Below are 10,365 nucleotides of genomic sequence, written 5' to 3'. Positions count from 1 at the left end.
GTCGTATGGCTGACAACAGAGCAGGGCCAGAACCAGGTCTTCTGAAACCCATCCTTTCTGGGGTGACAGACAGGTGTAACATCTCAGCCTCCTGGTGTGACACAGTATGTACCTGTGTAGGGCTCTTCTCAGAATGTCGGAGTCACTGCTCATGAAGCTAATCGCAAGGACATGGGGCAAGTCCAGGCTGTGGGACAGCATGCAGACTACTGGACAAGCCTGGCTCTCCAGTGCACCAATCGTAAGGAACAACGGGAAGGACTCGCTAGGAGACTGCAGAGACAAACACCGGATGCAGAACATGCATCTCTGGTACTGGATTACAATTACACTAAAAAGCTTTAAAGTTTTGAAAATGAAAACTGGACGGAAGCCGGGTGGAGGACCAGCAACTGCTCAGTTGGCAAAGCGACTGCTGCACATGCGCAAGGCCCTGAGGACATGAAAATCTGGGTACGGGGACGCACACTGGGAATCCCAGCACTGGGGAGGTAGGGGGACGCACACTGGGAATCCCGGTACTGGGGAGGTCGGGGGACGCACATTGGGAATCCCAGCACTGGGGAGGTATGGGGATGCACACTGGGAATCCCAGCACTGGGGAGGTATGGGGATGCACACTGATAATCCCAGCACTGGGGAAGCAGAGACAGGTGGATCCCTATGGCCCAGTGGCCAGCTAGCCTCGCCTCATCTGTGAGCCCCGTGTCTCAGCAAAAGACCCTGTCTCAAAAATAAACAACAAAAGAAACAAAAACCCACAGTGGATGCCATCTGAAGAACAACCAAGGTTGACCTTTGGCCTCTACACCACGCGCTCGCTCACACACACACACACACACACACACACACACACACACACACACACACACACACAGAGGCAAGAAATAGTCATCTGTTTGTCTAGTTTTCAAGTGATTCTACAATATCAATATACACTTTGGATTCTTATGAGAAAAGGTTAAGAACTGATGAATCTGGGCAGTCTGTGGGTGGTGTGTAGGTTTGAGTGAGCCGTCCTCCTTAAGTCTCAAACATCTCGTACTCAGTGGCTGTTTGGAAAGGATAAGTGTGACCTTGATGGAGGAAGTATGTCACTGGGGATGGGCTTTGAGGTCTCTCTCTCTCTCTCTCTCTCTCTCTCTCTCTCTCTCTCTCTCTCTCTCTCTCTGCCGCTTTAGCCCCCACTGCAGTTACTTCTGCTATCAGGACTCTGTCCCCCTTGGACTGTAAACCCCAAATAAACTTTTTCTCTAAGTTGCCCGTTTTGTGGTGTTTTAGCACAGCAACAGAAATGTAACTAATATAGGTAGTCACTAGATCCTGTAAAGTTAAAAGTAAACATTAGTCATCCTTTGCTCAGAACTTGAACTGAATTAGCGTCCCAGGGCTGGGGCTGAGGAATGTTTAGTATTCAGAGCTATCCAGGTGACTCTGGCACAGCTACCAAAGAGAGCAATGGTGCCGGAGAATTGTCTGTATTCTGTCAATCATGATTTAAATAAATGCTGATTGGCCATTAGCCAGGCAGGAAGTATAGGCGGGAAAACCAGACAGGAAGTAGAGGTCGGGCGATGACAACAGGAGTATTCTGGGAAGGAAGCTCTTTCCCAGTCCTGCCCAGACCATGGAAGAAGCAAGATGTGACTCGCCCCACTACGTATTAGCTCTTATAACATATACCAGCCTGAGCTAATGGGCCAATCAGTTTATATCTAATGTAGACTCTTTATGTGATTTTCTCTGGGACTAAACGGCAGCCCGGCCCTCTGTTACTGAGCAGGGCCTCAGGACTCTGCCACTCCTGCAGGTAGACTAAGGGGAGAAGAAATGCTATCTCGCTCTCAGCTGGCCCCAAGGGTTCCATAGGCCGATTATCTCAGACTCTGTCTAAATGATCCTCAAGAGCCTTAAGACTGGATTTCCTAAGGGGAAAACGAAGCAATGGTCTTCCCCTGAGGATCTTGGTGGCTGTAAGAAACCAGTACACTTGGCCTTTCCAAGAACACAAACCCTAGGTATAGATAGTGCAAAGAGGAGGAGCAAGACAAAGGATTGTTGCAATGAACAGGACATTCAATTTGATACTGACTGAGCTCAGAGGGCCATCTGGGGAGGACAGGGAGGGCGGGGAACCTATTAACACTAAGATGTCTATCAGCTGGGTCAGGTGTCACTGCTCACCTTTATAACACACAGGCAGCCAATACAAAGCAATCTGTCCCAAGCATGCTGTAGGAAACCCAAGGAAAATGAGAACCAGGCCAACTGTGGGACAGTTTCTACATGTGAGAAACCTTAAATAAAATAACAAAGGGTTAAGTTGCCATACATTACTGTGAACTGTTTTTATTGAACAAAAATAAAGTTTCCACCCAATCTGCTAATAGTACATTCTGGTCCATACACACTGTTCAGAGGTGGAGTGGAGGTGACGGCACACACACCGTGCGGTGTGGAGAGGAAAGCAAGCTTGGAAGACACAACTCACCTAGGAAGAGAAGCAAAACCTGCAGTGGGTCTCCTGAGCAGCCAGTATGAGAAAACCTACTGCCCTGCACAGTGGTATGGGGAAGAAGCCGCATCCTCCAAGCCTCCTAGCCAACCTATGGCTCTGAGAGGCCTCTCTTGCCACACTCATGTATAGGCTGGCTGAAAGGTTACAGGCTACTAAGGCTGTTGTGGTCATCGATCCTCTTCAGCACGCAGTGGACAGCAATGCTCACTAGCACGCCGCCAACCACGCCACAAGCAATCCCTATGCCCAAGGCTGAAGCCACCTTCTTTTGCCACTTTGGTAGGTGGGGCTTAGAATGGTTGTCCAGATTAACTTCCCAGCCGGCATCAACTAACTTCTGGTCCTCAGTAAGGGACTGATGGAAATTCAGGTTTACCAGCTTTGGAGGGAGGACCCTCAGCCCAAAGTAGAGCCTCTTGACAAATCTCAAGTTTCTGAGCAGCTGCACATCACATCGGTATGTTCCCGAGTCGTACTCATAGGCGGGGTGAAATCGCAGAAAGTGAGAGTTGGCTCGGAAGGGTTTGAAAACCTCATCATTAGTAGAGATGATGCCCCGGGCAAGCTTCCAGGTAAAGCGGAAAGCTTCCTGTCCCACCTCCAGGATGTCTGCACTGAGACAGCTCAGCTCAAACTCCTCCCCATGGACAATGGTGAAATGGAGCATCCCACAGATCCAGTTGGCCAGACACTCCAAACGCTGGGACTGGCACTTCCTCCTCACTCCATCAGGGCCCACCTCGCAGACAGTCTCCTCCTTGTAGCCAAGGCCACAGGTAACAGTGCAGGCCGTGGCATTGACAATGACCCTCCCCACAGCTTGCTGTAACTTCTCAGGGATGGCGAGTGTTTTAGGCGATGTCAACATCAAAGGCAGGTGGGTTATCAATACCAGACTCCCAAGGATAAGACGAGGGGCCCCAGTCTTCATGTCTCAGTAGGCAAGTTACCAGCAGGCATTCCAAACAAACACTGCACCGTAACACAGATCCTCCAGCTTGAAATAACCCTTAGCGTTGAGAGATTAGGATGCATTGCTGTCAGCAAAACAGATACATGCGTGCGTGTGCACAGAAGTGCAGCCCTTCTTCCCAGGGGAGCACAAGCAGAGGGAAAGACTTACACTACTGATGTTTGACTACACTTGCCAGGGCCATCCTCACAGGTGCCATCCTCGTCACTTCCTCCTAATGAGTTTACACCCACAGGCTTGAGAACAAAAGAGGTGAAAGACCTCAGGAGCCGAAGTCCACCTCCACATTACCCCAAATGCACGAGTCAACTAACTCTTTCCCTCCCTCCCAAACTGTGGGAGAGTTTCAAAGTCCCACACAAAATCTGACCAAACACAAAAACCAGTCTTAAGGGAGGGGTGAGGTGGGGCTGGGTTGCAATGTTCATCTGAATACCTTGAACTCTCTATTGAGAATGTCCCTAAACCACAGCTGCTGAGAGATAACTCTGGACTTGACTCCCCAAATTTCCATTTTTCTTTCTTTGTAAGCTAAGATCGCCCTGTCCAGTTTCAGGAAGGTCGCTTTGAACAGTGCACTAAAAACACTTCCCCCCACCCCCGCAGTGTCAACTACCTTCATTTATAAAAACTTTTAAAGGACTGGGAAGCAAGGTGTGATGACACCTGGAAGCTAGGGGCAGGGTTGCTGGCAAATTCAAGGCCAGCCTGGGCTACAGGAGGAGACGGCTGCTCTTAACAGAAAAGAAGCAGCTCAACAGAGTGCTGGCAGAGTGATTGCCTGGTGTGTAGGAAGCTCTAGGTTTGATTCCCAGCACCACACAAACTGGATGTGGCAGCAAATTCCTTATCCCAGCACCCAACAAGATCGGAAGTTCCAGGCATTTTCAGCTACAGAGGAATTAGAGGGTGTGTGTGTGAAAATTTAACCTAACACACCCTTCCAAAGGAGCAAGTGAGACCGAGGCGGAGGCAGCCCAGAGGCAGCTGTCTTGTTCCAGGTACTCTCTTTCCCAAGGGAACCAGGATGCTGAAGCTGCTTGACTCTAGAATGTTCTATTTACCTTGCAGAACAGAGGAGCTCACTGTTTGTTTACATCACTGAAGGTTGCTATGAAACAACTATGATGATAGAGATGGGTTCTTAGCGACAAGACAGGATGATTAGTAAGTAGACTGATTTGGTATTTGTTAAAACAGTACCACCAGAGCAGTGGTTCTCAACCTGTGGGTCACAACTCCTTCGGGTACTGAACGACCCTTTTGCAGGGGTCATTTACCAGATATACTGAGTATATCACGATTCATAACAGTAGCAAAATTACAGTTATAAAGTAGCAACAAAAATAATTTAAAGGTGGAGAGGGGTCACCACAACAGATGAACTGTATTAAAGGGTTGCAACCTTAAGAAGTTTAAGACCCAAGGGAACTAGAGTTCTGTGACATCTTATTCTTATGAGACAGTGAATATCCAATATGGATGTTAAAGTTACTTAATCAGAGAAAATGACTATCGAGAAAGAGTGTAACTATATTTAGGATAACAAAGACCTTGGAAGGCTAGACCCTCCAGAACATGTTACTGTAACCTCTCAGAATGCCTAGCACTGTGGCCTCTTCAAAGCTTGTACTGAGTTTAAAAAGATGACCTTTTTTATTAATTAACACCAGCTTTTAGCTCAAATCATTTATTTCTAGTTTGTACAAAGGAAGAAATCCAAACTGCCTGACCTTTCCAGACCCAAATGACCAGAGGAAGATCTAAACTCCACACTTAAATTCTATAAGCCACAAAACGAAGTGGCTGCTGAGCTCCAAAGGTAGGCATCTTACAAACATCTGTACCTGTGGTTTAATAAACATCCCATTTTATTTATAAAGCATTAAAGCTTTAGCAAGAAGTACCCAAGGCTAAGTCTCATCTTGTACAAAACTACAGAATATTTTAAGAAACAAAATGGAGAGGCAGGCAAACAACAAAAAGGAAAAGAGAATATACATATATTACACAAATCAAAAATCCTAGCTCAAAGTAGACAGAAGGTTTTTGAAATGACAAAAAATTCCAAAAGTATAAATAATGATTAGGAGCTGCTGTCAGAGACAATCTGGCAAGGCCTGAGCTGATTGTCTCAGTAGCCAGGTAATGGAAACAGACGCAGCACCAGCATCCAGATGGAGGAAATCAAGCCCCTTCACACAGGGAAGGCAGAAATCCCTGTATTGGTTTGCACACTACTGTGGGGTGCTGTACAGAGAGACACGATATGAAGGGAATATCCACAAATAAAAATGTGTCCTGTGAGCCACTTACCAATCACAACCATTGGTCTCACTCACACTCGAGGAAGCAGCACCGGCAATGACTCTGGGGACTTCCTGCAGTGTCCACTGTCACTTCCACCCCACAATATAAAGTAATCAACGGGTTTGGCTATCTGAAGGAGCCTTCACCAACTGATAGAGATTTCACAATTAGCACAGTATTTAACCCCCTTTCAATGCTGAGAAAGTATGACCCATGGCAAGCCAAAAGCTTACTAATTAACCCTTTCCACACTTGGCTTCCTGACTTTGGATTTTCAGAAAAATTTCAAACACTTATTGTACACATCCATCCAATTTGCTATTTTTATTAAAAGAACAGCAAATGTAGAGAGAGCCAGAGCGAGAAAGAGAAGGGTAAAAAAGCTAAGCAACCTTTCACAGAAAGGAAGTGAATGAAAACACAGGGGGCCTGGCTCCAGGAAGAGACACACGATGGCTGGTGGGGACAGGTTCTCCACAGGCAATGATTTAACGAATGAACCTCATCTTTGATTCGAAGGAAGCTGCTGCTGCTTTGATTTTGGGGGTTTCCACGTCAGTCCTCGCACAGGTGCCCCACCCCCATGATACAGAAGCTTGTGGAGAAAAATACCTTGCTTTGTTTCTAACTCTGGAAGTCAACACAGGTAAAGTAATAGACAAACCACTGTTGATTCTTAGCTGGAGATGGATAAAACTAATCCTATCCAAAAGCCATGATTATTCAGACAGATCTGATACTGGAAAACATGCAAAGCAAGGGAAGCCCCGGATTCCCTAAGAGCCCAGCCCCTGAGCGAAAGGTGGTGAGACACAACGACAGGGCCTCCTAGCTTCCTTCCTTTTCTGCCAATTTAAAATCTTTCAAGCACTCGCTTCTCTGTACAACCTTTATACACAATATAGAAATACAGGAAGCATCTGGGAGGTGAAGTTATGAAAGCAACAGAAAAATGCATCAGTTTTCCTAGGATACTGGTAGCAAAATTTCAGAAAAGAATAAAATCTCTCAAGGACATGCACTGAGGATGGAAGGCAACAGGAGATAGGAAATGACATGTCCAAAGGATGTGACTTCAATAGTTAGCTGAACAAAACATGGGCATTTCCACCAGCAACACAACCAAGTGTGACGTTGAAGTGAGTCAGATCTGACGTCTTCATGCATCCTCATTCCTGAGAGCCTACTTGGACTTACGCTTGAAAGGGAAGGCAGGGACCTGTGCTCTTCTTCCATAATTCACTTCTTCGTTCAAACATAAAATCCACTCCTCCCACCTCCTGGGCAGGAGGAAAGGCCTTTGTTTTCAATTCAAGCCAATCTCAAATGACTGGCCACACTGTCCAAAGGCTACCTGACGACAACGTGAGGAGAACGCAGCTTCACCGTCTTCATAGCAGTTCTGAGATTGCTCCTCCTGCTAAAGAGATGAGACAGGAGAGGTTTCCTTTAGTGTCACAGGCACACATGGGCAAGAATGTCCCATCTGAAGAAAGTGCATAACCCAGTTCCCTGTCACTCTTCATAGAAGCAACTGTCACTCTAAACCCAAGTCCTCACCCAATACTGTTTCAGTACTGTCCCGATGTGTGTGCAGAGAGTGTGAATGCATGAGCCTCTATGTAACTGCTGAAAACCAGGCTCTCGGGTGATCACAAGAGACAAACCCCAGGGGACCGACCCTTTCACTCTTTCATATAGTAGACTAATTAACCAGTCACTAAAGACCAAGAGTGAACAGACATCCCTGTCCCAGCCCCACTGTTCCTTACGTGACATTTGTATCAGTTTGGAACCCAGATAACGTGCACCATTGATAAAAGCTACTATCTGTGTTTCCATGCATCAAGAACTGGTAAGTGAATAAAATCTAAATAGTAAGATCACATCAGCACTTCCCTGATGACTCCACAGAAGCCGCTCGACTTGTGAGGGCATCTTTAAATGGCTGCTGTGAAATATTAACTAGGAAGTATAAAAAGAGAACAAGATGAAGAAAGCCTCCTGGATGGAATTTAAGTGAAGGATTACATGATGCTTGGAGTTGTGAAATGGTGAAAATTAACTGCATAAGTAATGAAAGAAAAGTACTCATTCACAAAGTTGCTTTGAATGTTATTTTTTAAATGAACCTCTAATAAAAATGAAAACTGGCAATAAAAATATACTCACATTTGCTGAGAACAGACTGAAATGAGCACAAGATACAAGCTTCTCTACTGAATGCTACACTGTGAAAAGTAAAACTGTAATTTCCAAAGATGTTTGTATTTGACAAACATATTTTTCAAATCTCCTTCAATATAAAATATAAGGAATTTCCTGAGCTGATTTAAAACTATAGATAACAGAACACAGTCTACTAGACTCAGTTAATTTACTTCTTTCACGCTGGTCTCACTGACTGCTCCCAGAGGTATGTTGACTAAATTTTCAGTTTACAAATTAACACAGCACCACCACCATTTTAACCATTAATCATGATGGAGAAAAGTGGTTTGATCATAAATCAACATCTTTAATAGGCACTCAAGACAACAAACGAGCCCCTTCTACTGTACAAAACAGATTCTACACTACCCCCATTCTCATGTAAGATGTGCGTGCATAGTCACACATACAGGCTTACTCAGGCATTAGGCAACAAACTGAAATCAAAGCAAGCAATACTATTAGCAAAGTAATATACAAGAAAACAGCTCGACAAAGGCCTGCAGCATCTGCCCATGGAAACAATATTTAGTTGCATCATACAGGAAATCTCCAGAAGTATAATATTAAGAAAAATTCAGCTTAAAATAAACAACTAGTTTTGGTCTCTCCCAGTAGGAGGCTAATTCAGGATGGCCAAAGAGAACATTCTACATGGTTTCCAATCCTTCACTGTCAGCTAGGAGGGTCCCACAGAATGAGATAGCAGGATCCTTAAATTAGCCTCTGTGTGACCATTTCTAAGACAGGAGGAAGAGGAGGAGGACAGATGTAGAGTTCACTCACTATTGGGTAGCTAAGACCAAGGCTGCTGTAAGGGATTAGGGGGCGGAGCTCCAGAAGGCAAGCGCTGCTGCAGAGTGGTCCCAAGGTAGGGCAATCTGCATAGTGCCCGATTCTGAAAAAGCAGCTCTTCTGCCCACTTTGGCCTTGTCACCTCCCACAGATCCAGGTTATACATCAAGGCACTGGTGTCTACCATAGGGGCAAGGGGATATTGTATTATGTGATAAACCAGTCCTTTGTGGCATTTTGCTGATGAGGTTTACTGCTGAGGAACCTTAGGTCTTGGGTAACAAGGAAAACGGAGCTTGTGTTCTCACCTCAAGCTCAGAAGAGTTAAGGTAACAGAAACAGAGATATTAGACAATGGCAAAGCAGGCCTGTCCCTAGAGAGTCCCCAACTCAGGCTTACCCTTACCAGGCTTCCCTCCACACACACACTCCTCATGAGTGCCGGCCTCCTGTGCCAGTCACACTAATGCGCTGTGTGAAATCAAAGAATTTTCAGCAGCCCCAGATTCCAGATTAAGAGTGGTTCTATTTGCCCTCCCGTGCCCCTTGAAATCTGCAATCTCTTGTTCTAACATACAATAGATAACGGCAGTTTCTTGTTAGAACAATTAAGGTTTACAAAATGGATTCTGCAGCAATTGGTCAGTTGCACATATTAATAAACAGCTGTCATTTATCCAGCTTGAGCAAAACACAGCTTAACCCTACAATTCTGCCTTCGAAAATTTGGCTCTAATGCAAAAGCTGTCTAGTTAAAGGGAGTCCACAGAAATGAACCTTGAACACACCCCAGTGTAGACTGGTTTATTTCTACAGTGCCGAGAGCAGAACCCAGGGCCCTGAACATACTACACAAATCCTAACACTGACCTATTTCCCTAAACCATGGCTAATTTTCAGAGATCTCTGCTATAAGCATTCTAAATGAGTTTTATTTCTTAGCATCTGGTGGAAAACAACGGCCACCTACTATCTTTTACTGAAAATCTCTGGCGCATCAGTATTCCAGTTTTCCTCAGAAGTCCCTGGAGGGCCACAAGCAAATCAACAGCAGGTCCAGGTTTTACTTGCTCAGGATCCTCCAAAAACCACCGTATTATTGAAAGAAGCCCTTACCCCAACCAAAGAATCTCACACAGAAAACATGATAGTTTATCCTGAGAGTGACATTTCTAGAATTATCTGGGACATCTAGTGTCACCACTGACAAATTTGCAGCCCCATAAAGTTCCAAACTATACTCAACTGTCAGGAAACCCTCTGAAAGTCTTGGAACTATGCCTCAAGATCCCTGCTGAGGTACTGTTAACCATGCTGATCCTTAGCACTGTGGTATTTAATCTGCTCTGGAGATTTCCATTCAGGAAAATATCAATGAACCAAGGCCAGAGAAGAAAGGAGGACATGGGAAGAAGGACACATAGTTGCATGGAGAAGCACACGCTGCATGCAATCCTGAGGCACTGCAGGACTGGAGGGGACTGGAGGGGACTGGAGGGGACTGGAGGGGACTGGAGGGACTGGAGGGGACTGGAGGGGACTGGAGGGGACTGGAGGG

The 10,365-nt window shown here is 45.6% G+C and overlaps 2 protein-coding genes across 6 annotated transcripts in view; both read right to left on the bottom strand.

Moving 5' to 3' along the window:
- Positions 1-2,342: 2,342 nt before the first annotated feature.
- On the bottom strand, positions 2,343-4,364 carry Tmem81 (transmembrane protein 81). The gene has a single exon (XM_005348346.3). It carries the CDS (start codon positions 3,447-3,449, stop codon positions 2,661-2,663), a length of 789 nt encoding a protein of 262 aa, XP_005348403.1. The 5' UTR covers positions 3,450-4,364; the 3' UTR covers positions 2,343-2,660.
- Positions 4,365-5,339: 975 nt separating this feature from the next.
- The window catches only part of Rbbp5 (RB binding protein 5, histone lysine methyltransferase complex subunit), a 28,437-nt gene continuing 23,411 nt past the window's right edge, over positions 5,340-10,365 (bottom strand). For 3 of the 5 annotated variants that reach the window (XM_005348343.3, XM_005348345.3, XM_013346769.2), the window contains exon 14: positions 5,340-7,221. In XM_005348343.3, coding sequence (XP_005348400.1) covers positions 7,193-7,221 — 29 coding nt within the window. In that variant the 3' untranslated portion in view covers positions 5,340-7,192. The remainder of the gene's footprint in view (positions 7,222-10,365) is intronic. The other 2 variants (XM_026779718.1, XM_026779719.1) reach the window with 1 other exon arrangement.

Source organism: Microtus ochrogaster, chromosome 6, assembly GCF_000317375.1.
Source record: "Microtus ochrogaster isolate Prairie Vole_2 chromosome 6, MicOch1.0, whole genome shotgun sequence".
In the NCBI taxonomy this organism is placed as follows: Eukaryota; Metazoa; Chordata; class Mammalia; order Rodentia; family Cricetidae; genus Microtus; species Microtus ochrogaster.
The sequence above is the reverse complement of the archived record's forward strand: the minus strand, read 5'-3'. Positions and strand labels throughout refer to the sequence as shown.